The sequence below is a fragment of the Macrotis lagotis genome, chromosome 3 (genome assembly GCF_037893015.1).
Source record: "Macrotis lagotis isolate mMagLag1 chromosome 3, bilby.v1.9.chrom.fasta, whole genome shotgun sequence".
Classification (NCBI taxonomy): Eukaryota; Metazoa; Chordata; class Mammalia; order Peramelemorphia; family Peramelidae; genus Macrotis; species Macrotis lagotis.
In genome coordinates, this window is record NC_133660.1 from 234,308,494 (window position 1) to 234,327,076 (window position 18,583).

Sequence of the window (18,583 nt, forward strand, 5' to 3'; positions counted from 1 at the left end):
CTCACCCATCTTTCAGCTAAGAAGAGACTCTTGGGGCCTGGCCTCCCTCCCCTTCCCTGTTATATATACAGAACTATGGGGTGACGGTCAGGATATGGCCAAATGTATGGAATGTCCATCATGGTCTGGTATCAGAAAGTACCTGTTGGTGGACTAAATAGGTCTGCAGAACATTTGCTAAGAGTTTACTCTGTACCTGGTACTGGAGATTGAAAAAAAAAAGGCAAAACTACAACCCCTGCCCTCAGGTTACTCACATTCTACTTAGGAAGAGAGGGCAGTCAAATAACCCCAAACTATATATAGACAGAGAAGATATTAGTTTTGGGCAGCTGGGCAGGATGGTGAATAGAGTGCTGGGCCTGGAGTCAGGAAGACCTGAGTTCTAATCCAGCCTCAGATGCTTACTAGCTGTGTGGCCCTGGGCAAGTCACTTAACCCTGGCTGACTCGAAAATGCCAGTGACTGGTCATCCCTCCTACTTATTTGAACAGCCAGAGTGGGCCTTAAAGATCATTAGGTTGGAAATGAGTTTTGGGGAAGGGCCAAAGTCCTGAGTATCAAGGAGATAATGAGAAATGAGGGGGTTTTAATGAGGGAAGACAGTCTTGGCTTTTGAAAACTGGCTGATGGTAAATTTAGAGACTCTGGTACCTGGTAGTCTTGTTTATTAACAGGGAGTTATGTTCCAGGCACCAAATTTGTTCTTCTAATTACCCTTGAGGCATTTTAGAAGGAGTAAAAGATTGCAGCATATATGAGAGTTCGATAAAGATTCAATAAAAGACTGGCAGCATAAATATGTGAAAGGGCCTCTTGGAGATAGATGCCCCTGGAAGAAACCACTGCAGTCTTTGGCTCCCAGAGGTTTCAGACTTCCCAATTTGTAAATCACTTGGCCCTCTTATTTCTATCCTGATTCTTACAGTCATTATTGTTAGTAGGAGAGGTGATCTGGACTTGAGGGTTATAGGGCAGACAGAACTGGATTGAGCTTGGCCCCTGACTCCCCAATATACTTCACTCCCTAAAATCAGAATACAGACTTCTTCAAAAGTGGGTGAAGAGCCAAGGTTATGTTGGGGCTGCACTGGAAATGAATAGTCTGGGGGGGCTTGCTAGGGAGTTCCCAGAATTAGTCATTTCCCCATCCATTCCAGGATAATGGGGCAGTGCTTTCCTCTGAGCCACAGTGGCAGGATGTCCTGCTTGGAAGCTAGGTCAGTTTACCTTGTGGTTTAATTAGTGTGTGGGGACCCCTCATTCCTTTTTCTTGGCAGTAGATCAGTGGGATTGGGTTTTCTGCCCTGACTTCTAGGTCTGTGATCTTGAGCAAACTCCCTTCTCTTCTGGCTTCAGCTTCTTTCTCTCTAAAATGGGGGGGGGGGAAGGGGGGCCTAAAACAAAAACAAACAAAAAAAATAAAATAAAATGGGGAGGGTTGGATTAGATCAAGGGTTCTTTGACTTTTTTAAGTCATGAAGTCCTTTGACAGTCTGGGAATTCTATTGTTCTCAGAATAATGTTCTTGAATACATAAAATATAATACATGGGTATTATCTTTTGCAATAATATATACCAAAATAGTTATCTATATATATACTCTTATACACATACACGTATGTATACAAAGTTCATGGGCCCCAAGTTAAGAATCCCTAGAGATAATATAGCTTACAAAATCTAATCCATCTGTCTGGTATCCAGGAAGGCAGACAGATGATAACTCTCTTGGTGTTGTGATTTGGGCAAAACACAGTCCTGGCTCCTCATCTATGAAATAGGGATGAAAATTCCTATTGCGACTTATCTTGAGGTTCAAATGAAAGAATGTGTGCAAAACACTTGTGATTTATTGTTGCTGTTGGTTTTTTTCTTTGAAGGGTTGCGTAATTTGCCCAAGGTCATTCATCTAGTAAGGGTCTGGGACCAGATTTGAATTCAGGTCCTCCTGACTCTGCAAAGGGCTGGTGCTATAACCCCTGTGCCACCTGGCTGCCCCTGCAAAGCACTTGTAAATCTAAAAATGATATATTATGTCAGTCATAATAATAGTAATAATGATAATTATATCATAGAATGTCATTAGACAACAACAGAGAGCAGTATGATATCAGGAACAGATATCTGGCTTCAGAGTCACCAAGATCTGGGTTTAAGCCCTGCCTCTGATATACTCTAACTGTGTGTCTGACTAGTGTGACTAGCATGTGACTAAAAGCTACAGAAAAGGTGATAAGGGGCATTGATAGGAAAGAAGGAAATAGCTATCATGGGCCAGGCACTACACTAAGCACTTTACAAATATTATCTCATTTAATGCTTAGAATAATCCTGGAGTTGGTGGTATTTATTATTTACTATTTAATGATTGAGGAAACTGATTGAAGTGGCTTACCTAGGGTCACACAACTATTATCTGAGGATGGATTTGAACTTAGACCTTCTGATTCTAGGCCCAATATTCTATCTATTGTGCCAATTCCTTCTAAATTTATTTTATTTTATCTTTACAGCATTGTTGAAAGATAGATGCTACCTCTGAGGTACCACCTCACACCTCTCAGACTAGCCAATATGACTAGAAAGGACAATGGTCAATGTTGGAAGGGATGTGGGAAATATGGGACACTGATGCATTGTTGGTGAAGCTGTGAACTCATCCAACCTTTCTGGAGAGCAATTTAGAATTATGCCCAAAGAGCAATAAAAATATGCATACCCTTTGATCCAGCAGGGTCTATACCCTGAAGAGATGATGGAAAAAGTAAAAACATCACTTGTACAAAAATATTAATAGCAGCCCTGTTTGTGGTGGCAAAGATTTGGAAATTAAGTGAATGTCCTTCAATTGGAGAATGGCTTAGCAAACTGTGGTATAGGTATGTCATGGAACACTATTGTTCTATTAGAAACCAGGAGGGATGGGAGTTCAGGGAAGCCTGGAAAGATCTGCATGAACTGATGCTGAGTGAGAACCAGAAGAACATTGTACACCCTAACAGCAACATGGGGGTGATGATCAACCTTAATGGACTTGCTCATTTCATCAGTGCAACAATCAGGGACAATTTTGAGGTTTCTATGATAGAGAATACCATCTGTATCCAGAGAAAGAATTGTGGAGTTTAAACAAAGATCAAAGACTATTACCTTTAATTAAAAAAACCCATTATCTTATTATGTAATTTTTCTATCTCTTATACTTTATGTTCCTTCCTTAAGGATATGATTTATTCAGCTGAGATCAGTGTATACCATGGAAACAATGTAAAGACTAACAGAATGCCTTCTGTGGGGGTGAGGGAGGGAAGCAAGGTTAGGGGAAAAATTGTAAAATTCAAAATAAATGAAAGATGAAATGCTAGAGAGAATTTCCACATCTAGTAATATACTTTAATAATGAAATAATGAGTCTAGTCTTCATGGTTGTCAATTATTATTACTACTATTCTTGAACAGTGGGATCTGTTGCCTCCAGAAAACTATCTCTGGGAATTTTACCAGTAACTTCCTTTGCCTTCATCAGTAATTACATGCATCTTATAGTAAGGGAATGAGGCTGCCTTAACTGGTATGAGGCCTGGATTCCTCCCGTGGCCTCTTTTCCCTGCTCCCTTTACAGCCCTCTTAAAGGAATGTTGGATTCTAGATTGACATTGCACTTATATCTTGTGAAGCTTTTTTAAAAACCACATATATTAAGCCCCCTCCACCTTTTCCTTCTCTCTAGCCCCTCCATATCTCTCTCTTCCTTTAGCCTCCCTCCTCTTTCTCCTTCTATCCCATCACTTCCCTTTTTCTCTGCCAACCCCCACCCTCCGTTTTCTACCCTTTGGCTACCTGTAGTCCCCTCTCTTCTCCCAGCCTTTACTTCTCTCTTTCCCTCTGGCTCCCTCTTCCTCTCTACTCTAATTTCCCTTTCTTTCCTCTCTCTCTCCTTCCTTTCTTTTCTCTTCTTCCCTATTCTCTCCCCTTTCCTGTTTTTTTCCTCACCTCTTTTCTTCTTCCCCCTTCCCCCTTCCATATTTCCTCCCTCCACTCCCTTCCTCCTTTGCCTCCTCTCCTCCCCCATCCAGATCACCTCTTGGGAGGCAGAGTTTTTAGGATAAAGTTATAATGGCATCTCAAGGTGTCAAACTGCCAGGCATCCCTTCTGCTGGTGGAATGCAAAAACGTCTGACTAGGCTGCCATCCGTATGGCCACAGTCAAACTGACTTTTTTTTCCAAAGGGGCTTATGTTCCCTCCCGCTCAGTCCTTCTGGTCAAAGAGGCTGGTGACAGCTGTGATGTGCTCCAAGCTCCATCTCCTCCTTTCCTGCTGAGGCTCTGGCTCCTCCTTGGAGTTTGATCCTATCTTGCCCCAAGTACCTGGCTGAAGGAGAGATAGAGCTGGCAGGGCTTCTAGGTTGCCACGGTAGCTAGCTAATTTAAGGGTTGGTTCTGATAGGATTTCAAAGAATGTGCCTTCTGTATTTATCTACCCTGACTCATTCTGGTGAGTGGTGAGTGACAGGATCTTGTCTTAGGAGTTCTGGCCCCACTTGCCCAGATTTCAGATGACTGGCACGTTGTTGGCTCCAATTGGAAGCTTCTAGAGGACAGAAGCCATGTTAGTTTGACTTCCTCAGAAAAGGCAGGAATAAATGATATTTATTTTTATATAACATTTATATAGTAGCTTAAGGATTTTCAAATGCTTTATTAATATTCTTTTATCTTCACTGCAATTCTGAGAGCCAAATGCTATTATTATTCCCATTTTGCAGTTGAGGAGATAGGAGCAAACAGATCACGCGACTTTCTTTGGATTTGAGACTGGATTTGAACTCAGGGCTTCCTGATTCCAGTCCAGTACTTGCTCTACCATGCCAACTTTATTGAGACAGCTATATAAGAATATAAATATAAAAAAATAAATGCATTAGCATTTATATTTTTATGACTAGGAGAAACTCAGATGAATCTACACATGACCCATGTGATTGCATTGTTGAGATTTGAGTTCCAACATCCACTTCCCACCTCCTCATCACTTGTGGTTGACCAGGTAAATTCAGGCCTGAATACTAAGAAATCTCTATTCTATCTGGAACTAGAAAGAGCTCTCTTTCCTAGACCAGAAATCTTTCAGACCTTCTTAAATATAACTAGATAGGAAGATCTTGAACAAAGAGGGTTGAAGGGCAATGTGGAGTCATTGAAGGAGTATGGAAAATGACTTTGAATTCTGTCTCAGACATTGAATAGCTGTGTGACCCTGAGCAAGTCCACCCTCTGGGGAAATGGGAGGGAGAATCTTACTAAATCTCTTTTAATAATTTTGAGAATCAAAGGAGGTATTGTGTATGCAAGACTTCCTAAGCATTAAAATGTCATAGGCTCCTCAGCTTCATTATTTGACTCAAGTCAGAATAAAACCCTTCCTTGTATTGGAGGAGGAGTTCTTAACCTGGGGTCTGGGGACCTCAGGTTTGAGGTGTGGGGGGACAGGTCTGTAAATGTGAGTGGGGGGAAAATAGCATCTTCATTTTTACTAAAATATAAATAGAATTTAGCATTTCCTTTAATTATTTAAAAACATTATCCTGAGCAAGAAATCCATGTCAGAAATCTTAGAGATCTTTAACTTTGATGAACAACTTTTTCTAATACATATAATTTATCCTAAATGAATGCTTAAGGGTCCATTGTTTGGTTTCAAAAGGTAATTAATGGCATATTCACTAGACTGGTGAGGGAAAGAGGGAAAGGAAGCAGGTCTCTTAGAAAGGGGTCCCTGTTGGAATAGCTAGATAGTACAGTGGATAGAACATTGGGTGTGGAGACAGGAACACTCATTATCCTGAGTTCAAATTTGGCATCAGGTACTTGCTAATGGTATGACCCTGAGGAAGTAACTTCATCTTGTTTGCCTCAGTTTCCTCTTGTAAAATGAGCTGGAAAAGAAAGGGGCATACAACTCTAACATCTTTGTCATGACAACCCCATATGGACTCACAAAGAGTCAATCATGACTGATAACGACTGAACAACAACAACAAAGGAACAGCCAGGATCCAAAAAGATCTTAGTATATTAGAATGATATGCTGTATTTAATAAGATGAAAGGTATTTAGATATGGGTGCCAAGTCTCCCAATTGTACCACTGATTTTTTAAAAAATAGATGTGAGTAGATAACAGTTTAGGAGAAAAGATTTGGATTGTGAATTCTTTATGAGTCAACAATGCCATTGTATGTTGATAAACTCTGGTTTGTCAGGAGATGGCAACCAGAATGATGAAGATGCTGGATGCCATCTTATATAGGAATGTGTAAATCTGAAGGTCTGGAGACAAGCTGATAATTATAATCCTTCTTATTCTAAGATTCCTTGATTGGCTTTCATGGCATCCTGTATTCTGACTTGGTTAAAGTGTTCCTGGTATAGATGCCTTGATGATGTCTGGAAATCCTTTGAGTGGCATTGTACTGATCCAAAGAATGCTCAATTTGGAGATAAGACTATCTGGGTTCAAATCCCAGCTTTGACATTTCCTCTCTCTACAACCATTGGTTAGTCACTCAATCTCTCTCTCTGCCTCAGTTTCTTCATCTATAAAGTAAGAGAATCTGCAATAAATATTTTCCAGCTCTCATTTCCCTTGATGGATTCCTTTTCTGAGATGGAACTCTGTACTGAGAGGTTTGAGTGATAGTGTGACATCTCTACAATTAGCTAATCTTAGAACTAAATGGTGTTTAGGCTTCAGTGAAAGGAATTTGGCTCTTTGCAGAATTCAGGGTTGATTTTATTCTCCTTATTGCCTTTCAGACTCATTTCTATACTTCAGAATTTGATGGGAAATGAGGGTCTGGCCCTGGGAATAGAATGGCCATGAATCATGGGAGGGGAAAGTACCATACTTTCTAGGTTGAAAGTATTATATTGATGAGCAGTATTTGCAGGGAGAGAGCAAGGGAGTTCAACCATTTGGGAAATCACTTTACATTTTCCTTGGCAAAGACAAGCTTGAGTCTGGGGACAATAACTGTTCAAGAAAATGAGTTTATTGCACTGCTATTCTTCAATAGACGGGCTGTACTCTGTGTTATAAACATAGAAATAAAAAAAAAAAGAAAAGAAAAATCTGTAGCTCTGGCCATCCCTGGCTTTATTTCAGATGGCCCTCAGTTGCCATTATGCCAAGCGACTCCTCCCTCCCTGCTGAGTTTCCTGGCTGACAATACAATCAGTCACTTGTGACGCCACAGTGAAATTTAAGTAATCAGAAAAACCTTTCCAGGACTGAGCCCTCTGTCAGGAAGTCCTTTCTTGGATCTAACCTAAATCTCATCTGCTGGATTTTAAATCCACACACCCTGTCATCTAAGCTTTCTTGGTAGCACTGCAGAGGACCTGGGTCCCATCCATGGGCTGTGTTTCCATGCTTCCTAGACTTTGGAACCTGCATGCCGACCCACTAACGTTATGTTCTCTTGGAAGAAACTTGGGGGCCCCTGGTTGTTGGTGTCAGGATCAGGGCAGCGTCTTGGGACTCACCGTGGTGCTGACCGGGCCAGGTAGGGTTTCAGAGGTGGAGAATGCTGTTGATTCTGCTCAGGGGCCAGGGTATATTGCACCCTCTGCAGAAGTCATTGGGGAAATTAGCATTCAGAGTGGTGCTCTTTTATTGATACTGCAGCCTTATCAAATTCCTAACACCAAATAAAAGTGGATGGAGCAGGGATTAGCTGTGCTTCAGTCTGGAGCCCATTGGTCAAGGGTGTGATGGTGGTGGTGGAGTACAGGGAGTGATGAGTATTTGAATGCATTTCTGAGACAAAAAAAAGTGACTTGCAGGAAAAAAAAAAAAGATGATCCCCAGCACCAGCCACATTCTGAGAAACTTGGGCTCCTTGCATATTTGACCTTTCTTTCCTGGGAAATGACAGTTTTATTGCTCTGGTTTTTGATTAGTTATGAAATGTTAATTTGGGAAGGAAATGAATAGACTTAGTTTATGGTTGGGAAGTGTCCCCATGTGATAAATAATAAAATAGTCTCTCTGGCTCATGAAGATTAGTGGGGTACACTGAACTAAACAGAAAACAAAGGGTAGAAATTCAAGATTCTCAGAGCACTTATCTAGGGATCAGAGAGCGAGACCAGCTATAGTTTGAGAAGATGGGATGCCTTAAGCCTAGTCACAGAGTATCTCTCTCTCTCTCTCTCTCTCTCTCTCTCTCTCTCTCTGTCTGTCTGTCTAGGTGTCTCTATCTCTCTCTGTCTCTCTCTGTTTCTATGTCTCAGAATCTCTCTGGCTCTTTGGATGCCTATCTTCAGTTTTGCCTCTTACTATTGAATGCCATTGGCTCTGATTTAATTGTTCCCTATGCTATATTCCTCTCAAAACACATTCCTGGAGATCAGGAACCCCATGCCTTTTTCTCATTATTTCTGGATCTCACCAAAATGCCTAATCCAGGGGTCAACCAGGGAAAATATACATGGACTGAAAGGACCATTTCAGAAGCTGTGTTGTGCTGACTGTGATTGAGTTCTCTCTCCTTTGGTTCAAAAGAATTTTTAAACATCTGAGTGCATTGGAGAGTTTTCCCCCTCTCTTTTTAGACAGGGGGAGGATAGTCCCCAGACCTTCCTTCATTATTATCCTAAGCACACTGCTGTGTTGAATATGTCTCTGCTGCCTTCTAGCAAGGCGGTTCACCTCTGGAAGGCACAGTTTCACTGAATGCTGGTTCTAAGAGAGGAGCAGATCAACCTGGAATAAATAGCAACCTGTACATAGATTCTCACTCCTTGGGTACCGTGTCCCTAATTAGTCATTCCCCCAAGGTCCTGTAGAAGTAAATGTATTCATATACATCATGCTTCCCTTTACTTGGGCTTTCCCAAGTGGTACTAAGCAGCCCACACCGATACAAGCAAAAAATCTTTGCTCATGGACATGCTTAACTGTTTTCTATAGATGGTGCACTTTCAACCCCAAGATAAAAATGACAGTTCCTTTTTCTACAGTCATTTGTGACTTTTAGAGCACTTTTCTCTTCTCCCCTCCCCTGCCCTCCTCTCCTTTCTCTCTCTCCCTCTTCCTCTCCTCTCCTCTCCTCTCCTCTCCTCTCCTTTCCTCTTCTCTCTCTCTCTCTCTCTATCTATATACACACACACATTTCTCTCTCTTACTCTCTCCCTCCCCCTCTATCTCTATTTCTTTCTCTCCTCTCTCTCGCCCTCACATTCTCTGTCTTTTTCTCTTTCCTTCTCTCTCTCTCTCTCTCTCTCTCTCTCTCTCTCTCTCTCTCTCTCTCTCTCTCTCTCTCTCTCTCCCTCCCTCCTTCTCTCTCTGTCTCTCTCTCTCTCTCTCTGTCTGTCTGTCTGTCTGTCTGTCTGTCTGTCTCTCTCTCTCTCTCTCTCTCTCTCTCTCTCTTGGTTTTGCAAGGCAATAGGATTAAGTGACTTGCTCAAGGTTATACAACATGTATTAAATATCTGAGGTCAGATTTGAATTCAAGTCCTCCTGACTCCAGGACTGATGCCCTAGCCACGTAGTTGCCCCTTACAGAGCTCTTTTTCACTACCACTTTGTGAGGGAAGCAGTATATGTATTATTTACTTGTTTTGGGAATAGAGTTATGATGATGATGGTAGTGATGATGGTAATAACTGTGGTAATGACTGTGACATTTACAGAGTGCTTTAAAGTTAGCACAGCACTTTGTTTAACAATATCTCATTTATTCAAAACAATTCTGTGAGGTAGGAGGAGCTATTATTTGCCTATGTTGCTGTTGAGGAAACTGAGGCTGAGCAAGCTTAAGTGACTTTCCCAGCATTGTGCAGCTAATGAGTGTCTGAAGCAGGATTTGTATTTCGCTCTTCCTGCTCCAAGTCTGGTCCCACTCTTTACTGCGGCAGACATCCAACTGCCTTCCTTGAAATTGAGTCTCGGGGAAGTGAATGAATTGTCCAAGGTCACAGAAGGCTAGTGGTTGAGTCTGGACTACAGTTTGGGCCCAAAGTCTTCTTTCGTACTTAGATTTTAGTCTGGTTTGGGCAACCCTTGGGAGTTTTGCTGGATTCTTGTTTGATAACTCTGGTGTGCAGTGAATAGAGGATTGGTCTCAGAGCCAGGAAAACCTGAGTCCAAATTCCATTTCTGACAAATGCTGTCTACATCAACCAAGGAAAATCACTTACCTCTCTAACACTCTAGAGAAGGTGCTAATCTGAATGGGTGGAGGTGGCTTTTTCATCCCTACCAGTGAAATCACAGGTTTAATAATTATCCCCTTAATTAAACAAATGACTTTATTAAACCCATACCATTCTGGCTAATGGGTCCTCATTGTTAAGTATAAAGAACTGGAGTTTGATTTATATTGCTATAATTTGGTACCTATACTAGCACTTTTCTTTGCCTCTTTGGTATGTAATGGAAGGTCACAAGATTTTTGAGCACAGGACCTCAAGTCAAATCCTGCTCCCTTTATTTGTTAACGGTATCACTTTGGGTAGATGATTCCCTTTCTCTAGGCCTTAGTTTCTTTATCTGCAGAAAGAGGAATGCTGGATTGGATGACTCCTCAGGTCCTTTCCAGCTCAGAAAATTAGTCCTGTAAAGGATAGGGTTCTGACCAAAAGAAATGTTGGCTTCTTTGAGGACAGGCCCTTATGGTAAACTATCCCAAACCCTCCCGAGCACACTCTCTTGTCTCTGGGTCAAGTATCTCCAGTGTCCCCAGAGACTTTGTTTCAGTTCACTGTTAAGAATTTTAGGTCAGCCTTCTAGCCATTGAGTGGTGAAGGAGGAGGTCATTGTGTGTGGTGTGAATGGGTACATTCTACTAGTGTCTCCAGGTTTCCCAACACAGTTGAAAAATTATCATTCCCTTTTTTGACTTAACTCAACTGTGATCCTTATCCTCCCTACCAGCCCTCCTCGAATTTCTAATTCATGGCTCCTTTGGGGCTTTTTTTTCTGTTCAATCCATTGATTCTCAGAGTTGGACATACTTTGTTTTTGTGTTTCACAAATTTCTCTGCTTTCTTATCCCTATGACTGGGCTCATAGACTCAGAATATCAGAGTTTGGAAAACTGTCCTGTCCAACTCCATGCTGAGAGTGGCAGGAAGATGATTCTTCCTGACTTTTTCTTGTCCCTATAATATAGGAGAGTCATAATATAGTGGAAGGATCTTGAGATGGAGTCGGTGGACCTGGGTTCATATCTTACCTCTACGACTTATGACCTTGTCTAACCTTACTGGTCCCTTCTTGAGACCTTAGCTTCCTCATTTGTAAATAAAGGTCCTTTTGGCTCTAGCTCTATGTTCCTATGATCTTCCCAATGGCCTCAACATGGGGCTGTTAGCGGTAAGAGTCTGTACAAAAGCAGACCCTCTGTTGAATCCTTCACATTCTCTAAAGTCCAAGTCTTGTGCCATCTCCTCCATGTAGTTTTTCCAGACATTCATGGTGTTAGAGCTTTCCCTCCAAAACCTCATATCATCACCATAATCATCATTTTCATTATTACTATCATCATCACCATCATCATCATCATCATCATCATCACCATCCCATTTATATGATAACTTAGAATGAACCAGATACTATGTTGTTACTGAATCTTTCTCCTCCAAGGTTTCAAATAGATACCTTGGCACAAATGCTTACCCTGGGAAGCTTTCATTGAGCTCTTCCCACATCCCTTTTAAAGATTATAGGAGGCTAATTTGTGTGATCCAATGTAGTTATTCTGGAAGAGAATGAGAAAAGTAAAAAGACAAGTAGAGAGAATGAGGAGTGTCCTTTGAACCCACAAAACTCAATAGAAGTAGTTGCCTAAGCTGAAGATAAATTTCTCAGGCCCTTAAAGAGGTAGGAAGTAAATAGAATAGACTCACCTTGAGCTGACCCAGAAGAAGGGCATTACCTGAAGAGAACTTTTGTCTATAGGGTGTGTCTAGTGGGCTCCGAGTAAAACACTGAACTTTAAATGGATTAGAAGAATTCTGCCCCCCAGACATGACAGATTTGCAATACTGGTTGCCAAGAGAGTGTAATTTCTTCATCTACTTGAAAGCTGGTATCATCTCCTGGGGTAGAAAGCCTTAGCAAAACATAGGACAATGATAATAATGAGGACCCATGACACAGCTGCCAGGATCTAAAACTAAAGACAGCAGAGACATAGAATACAGACACCTGACAAAAGAACATGACTACAGAGATCGCTTAGGTGAAGTTATGAACCCTGAGTCCTTTCACTTATTTTGGACAGTCAGAGCCTATAGGTCATGGAGACTGAACAACTGTCAGGGTAGTCTCTTGATGTTTAGCCTTGGATATAAAGCCTTTCTCTGTAAGTAAAACTTGTATGGATTGTGAAGCCTTATGAGCTTGAATGCTTGTAAGGGGTGTGAAGGGGGAGTTACTAGATACTAAAATTCTAGTTTCCCTTTGGATGGGGGCAAGAGAGATGAAAAATTGATAAAGTGAATCAGATTTTTCATGTCAGGAAGGGCATTGACATACACGCTATATGTGTGTTATATGTTATATCTATATAGATATATATGTGTGTGTGTGTGTGTGTGTGTGTTTCTAGTGTGTTTCTTTACTAACTATAAGCTCTAAAAGAGCAGAGACTTGCTCCAGCAGTAGTTTCCCAGGATATTTATTTTAGTGCTGAGGGGAGCTTATTCTCTCTGATTGGTATAGTTGGGTCTTTCCCCCACTGGGATTATTTGATCTAACAGCTTGGGTCTTGTTACTTCTACCAAAACTTGTTCTTCTCCAGAATTATAGTATATAGTGCTGAGCATAGAACTCTTTTCCAGTTATTTGTCTGAGTGTCTGTGTGCTCCCTGTGTGGTCTTTGCCCATAAAGCAAATCTTTCAGTTTAGTATTTAATCATTCTTCGCTTAGAATCTATGATATCTCCCTCAGGTCACTGTCTCAGCAAGGTTAGTTCTTTCCTTCTTTACCTTTGGACCTTGAAAGCAATTTCATTTTATGGCAAGTTTTCTCAAGATGATAACAAAGATTTCATGAAAATATAAACTTAAAGTTATAACTTTCTCTTTTTAATCTCTTAAAAACTAAATTAATTTTTATTTTTTGTGTGCCTACAGCTCTGTCTCTCACTTAGGTGAAAGTATAATGACTATTCACAAGCCCAATTCTATTACTAATCCATGTGGGGGTTTTGGCCTGTTGTGTTTCCAGTCTGTTTCAATCTGAAGCTCCCAAGATACTTTTTCTTTTCTTTTTACACACTTTTTTTCTTGGTGATTTCATCTACCCTTATAGTTTCTTTTATCACTTCCCCTCAGATGTTTTCTAGCCTTAGTCTTTCCCCAAACGCTAATCCTGTGTATCCAACTGCCCACTGGACATGTCTACCTGGATGGTCCATGAGATCTTTTAATTTCACATTTTCAAAATGAAACTATTACATCAACCTCTTAATTGATCTCCTTGACTCAACTCTTTCCTTTGTCCACTTCATGCTTTACTCAGCTTCCAAAGACTCTTCCTAAAGAAAAGATTTGACCATGTCCCTCTCTTAAATGAACTCTATTACCTATGTTATTCCTAGGATCAAATATGAATTCCTTTAGGCAACCCTTCACAACCTGGCTTCAGCCTACCTTTCTAGGCTTATTATTTATTGATCCCCAGCCAAACTAGCCATCTTAGTATTAAGTAAAGCAGTTTATCTCCCACCTTCAGACTTTGTTCTTATAATGAATGAGTTCCTTCCTCACTTCTGCCTCTTAGAATTCCTAGTTTCTATCAAAACTCAGATCAATCATTTCCTCTTATATGAAAGCTTTTCTTATCTCCTCAGCTGCTGATACCTCCCCAAGAAATTGCCTTTTTGTTTATACTTATATAGTCACATGTTGGACAGCTACCATTCTGGACTGGAATCAGGAGGATCTAAGCTCATATTTGATGTCAGACACTAGTTGTGTGACCTTGAACAAGTCACTTAACCATGTTTGCCTCAGTTTCCTTATCTGTTAAAAATGAGCTGGAGAAGGAAATGGCAAACCATTCCAGTATCTTTGCCAAGAAAATCCCAAATGGGGTCCCAGAGATTTGGACATGACTGAACAAGAATAAAATTCATGTGTGTCTTATTGAGAGAATATATTTGTTGAAGGCAGGGATGGTTTCATTTTTGTTTCTGTGTCCCAAGTGCCCAGCATCATCTCTGTCACAAAATAGGACCTTAATAAATGCTTGCCAATTAGTGATTCCTCCCTCTAACCCACAGAACATTTTGTCTTGGGTTAACTCTTGTGAACATCTCGGTCCTTTTTTCAAGTATGCCTGGGGAAAAAAAATAGCTAAACTTTCACTAAAAGCTGTTCATTTTTTTTTTCTTGACTTCTCTGATGGATGTGTGCCTGTGCATAATCACCTACCTTTATTCTGAATTCAGAGCCATTGACTTTCCTCTTTTAGCTGTAAGCTATAATCTGAAATGTGAAAATGGATCCTTCTTCCTATTTAAAAATGAATAAAGAAAGATTCTTCTGGAATCTCTAATCCTTCTTGCTTGAGCAAAGGAATGAAAAATATTCTAGGAAGTAAATCTTTGCTGGAGGTGAAGCTCTCAGGTTCTGTCCTTCATTTCCATTTGTTCATCTGCAAACTGGCTTCAGGAATCCAACAAATATTTATTGAATTGAACCCTTCACCAACTGCTAATGATAGCTCCATCAGATAACTCACTTACCACCATCTCTTTCTTCTTCTCTACTCAAGCTACACTCTTCCTTGCTTTTTTCATTTCCTGTTTCTGAATCAGAATTTCTGGGTTGGAAGAGGTCTCATAAACTATATAGCCCAATTTATATGTGAAAAAAAAAGCATCCTGCTATGGCATATTTAATAAAAAAGTCATCCATCCTTTGCTTAAAGATCTCAAACGCGATCTCCAAGGCAACCTGATTTGTTTTTCTAAACTAAATTTTGCTTTTTTTTTTTTTTTTTTTTAGGTTTTTGCAAGGCAAATGGGGTTAAGTGGCTTGCCCAAGGCCACACAGCTAGGTAATTATTAAGTGTCTGAGACTGGATTTGAACCCAGGTACTCCTGACTCCAAGGCCAGTGTTTTATCCACTATGCCACATAGCCACCCCTAAATTTTGCTTTTTTAACCAATTAAAATCTGCCTTCTCTCCCTCTACCTCTTCTCCACCCCTACATCGAGGAAGAAAGAGGAACAAAATTCCTGTTGCAAATATGTTAAATCAAACAAAAAATAATTCTCATCTTGTTGGTTTCCAAATAAAAATATCTCAGTGTATATTCTGAATTTATCACCTATCAGCTTATCAATAAACATTTATTAGGCACCTAATATGTTTTAGGTACAGTGTTAAATGCAAAGTACAAAAGACAGTTTGTGTCCTCAAGGAGCTCAAATCTGGGGAACATGTTTCATCATGGGTTCTCCAGAATCCTGATTAATCAGAGTTTCTAAGTTGTTTGTCTTTACAGTTGTTATTATTGTATAAATTGTTCTCCTGGTTCTGCTCACTTCACTGCATCAGATCATACAATTCTTCCTAGATTTCTCTGAAACTGTCCCTTTAATATTTTCTAACACAATAGTATTCCATTATGTTTATTTACTGTAACTATTTAGCCATTCCCTAGTTGATGGGTAACCCTTCAGATTCCAATTCTTCTCTTCCAAAATAAAAAAAAGAGCAGCCGTAAATATTTTTGTTCTTAAAAGACCTTTTCCTCTTTCTCTGATCTTTTTGAGCACTTCCATTTCAGAGCCTCTCTGTATTTTTTCCTTGCTTAAGTTTAAATTTGCTTTGCTAGAGCTGGTGCTGTGCACTCTGATTTCAAGCAAAATATATAATCACTCTTTCATAGGACAGTTTCAGATGCTTAAGTGACACATAGCATCCCCATCTCCATCTATGAATCTTTTCTTTTCCAGGAAAAATATCCCTAGTTCCTTAAACTTCCTCTAATATGAACATGAGACCCTTTCCTGTCCTGGTTGCCCACTTGAAATCTTCAGTTTATCAATGTCTTTCTTAAGCTGTGATGCCCAGTACACAATCCCAGTATTCTAGTTATAGTCTGACCAGGACCTTATGGCCTTATTCCTTATGTTTTCTTAATGTGTAGCCTCAGTTTGAATTTACTCACTTAGCTGCCATATCATACTGTTGACTCATTGAGCTTACATATAAGTCCATGGAAGGGAGTAAAATGTAATTAGACTGGAAAGGTCAAAAGGAGGTGGGGAACATGTTTTTGAAGGATGTTAAAATCCTTTGATCCTGGAGGATCAAATAGAGAGCCAATAGAATTTATTTAGAAGGGGGTGGAGATGATATAACTAGTATGTCATATTTAGAAGGGGGTAGGTTAGACCCACACTTGAAGAAAATCACATTGTCAGTTAAGTAGAGAAATCGAGGTGGGGAGAGACTTGAAGTCACAGAGAACAGCCAGGAGACTTTTGTAATAGTCCAGGCAGGAAATGTGAATGAGAGCCTGTGCCAAGGATGCCTGTTCCAAGGATGTCTCATAAGGCTTCTCAATCTCAACATGTCCAAAATAGAACTCATTCTTCTTCCTCCTCCTAAACTACCTGCTTTTCTGAACCTTTCTATATTATTGTCAAAAATTAAATCACCTTGTGAACAGAAGAGGACATAGAAGACAAATGTTGTGAAGGTCAAAACTACAAGATGTGGCAATGGATTTGATATATGGGATAAATATGAGAGAGAAGTTGAGGAGGACATCATGGTCATGAGTCTGGGTGACTGAGAGGATGCGTGTACTGTTTCCAATAAATGGGGAAGTTCAGAAGAGGGGAAGGTTTGACTGGGGAGGAAATCTAATGAATTCTGTTTTGGATATACTGAGTTTGAGATGTCTTAAGGCTCATCCAGTTCAAGATAACCAAAAGGCAATTGGGAATGTGAGACTGTAGTTCAGGAGAGCTATTAGGGCAATATAGATATCGATCTATGGACCAAAGTAGGTTCTTCTCACTGGGGGTTTTCAGATCAAAGTTGCATCACTACTTGAAGATCTTATGGAGGGTATCCTCTTTGGTAGACAATCTCTATGATTCCTCTATGGTGGCATGGCTCTGATCTCTCTCTGGACTAGTATATTATTACAGTCTGACCATTTATCATAGTATCACTGTATTCTTGCTCTGGGACTTTGTGGTATGTTTATAGCTTTCCTGACAGAGAAAAAAGATAAAGATGTCTTGAAATAGGGCTAAGGAAAAGACTGGTTATATCCAAATGCTCAGGGAGAGAGAGAAGTTGTTTGCGAATAACATCTAGATAGACCTCCATGCATTTGTGGCTATACCTCCCCTTGTAATGCTATTTGTTCATTTTATTGTCATTCATGCTTGGGTTGCCTCTTTCCACCATTAACTTATAAACTAGCTTTTAAAAGTTATGAAGTCTTAGTCCAATAAACTTGGGCTTGTTATTCAGTCTAAGGTAAGGCTTGAGCTGGTAGTGTGGTGCTTAACAGGATGGATAGGATTTATGGATCATTGATGTGAGATTTATTGACATTTCACTTTCTTCTTGAAGGTGGAGATTGCTGTCAGCTATCAAAGTCAAACTACAAATTTACAGCTTGACAGAACCAGCTGTATAGGCCTCTAGATTCCCATTAGCCCCCTATTACAGGGAACTGCAGTGGGCTCAAAGGCCATAGGCCATAAAAGTATAACCCTAGATGGTGATGGTTTTCCTCCTGTCCCTACACGGAGGGGGCTGAAGTCCCACCCACTTCTGAGAGCCATGCCAAGGGCAATTTTCTAGTATGTGAGGATCAGCTGCATTACAGAGAGGAGCAAATAATGGAAAACAAGAGGATTGCAGAAATAATGTCAAAGTCACCCACAGTCTTTCGAAGAATCAGAGCCCTGGTTAGTGTCCAGTACCATTGTGTTCCCTCCACCTCAGGGCTCTCTCAGCTTTCTATTCCCTCAATTAAAAGGAAAAGTGCATGGGGCAGCTAGGTGACACAGTGAGGAAGACCTGAGTTCAAATCTGGCCTCAGACACCTAATAATAGCCTAGCTGCATGACCTTGGGTAAGTCACTCTTAACCCCATTGCCTTAAATAACTAAAAGTTTTTTTTTTTAAAAGGGAGAGTGGGCTAGAAGACTATGTTGGCCTCTTGCAGAAAAGAAGACCTCCTCTTTTTCCCCCACTCAGGAGCTTCCAAATCAGAGGTCATTTGAAGTTTTCCATTGCTTTTTCCCTATCTACTGCTTTATCTGTTCGATTAAATCTGGATTAAAAACATTTTCAAGATTAAAACCTAGTGAAATGGAAATCTGGGGGAATCAGGTAGGATGTAGTCAGATGCCAAGTAACCAAGGGAGCACCAGTTAATTTCATTTTTAAATGAAAAACACATTTTGGATATTTGCCTTTCTTCTTTCCCCAGTCAGTAGTTTCTATAGTCTTTAGGCAAAATCTAAAGATAAATTAGACATCTTTTTTGCATTGGTGTGTCTCAAGGATGGCTTTGAGGTGTTAT

The 18,583-nt window shown here is 40.3% G+C and overlaps 1 protein-coding gene across 10 annotated transcripts in view; it reads left to right on the top strand.

Annotated features, from left to right (window-relative positions):
- Positions 1-18,583, top strand: part of PLEKHA7 (pleckstrin homology domain containing A7) — a 240,477-nt gene that overhangs the window by 100,747 nt on the left and 121,147 nt on the right. For 2 of the 10 annotated variants that reach the window (XM_074230196.1, XM_074230200.1), the window contains exon 1: positions 1,471-7,569. The exons of the other annotated variants lie outside the window; for them this stretch is intronic. In XM_074230196.1, the coding sequence (XP_074086297.1) occupies positions 7,478-7,569 (92 nt within the window). In that variant the 5' untranslated portion in view covers positions 1,471-7,477. Of the gene's footprint in view, positions 1-1,470; positions 7,570-18,583 lie in introns of those variants that run through there. 10 annotated transcript variants of the gene reach the window in all.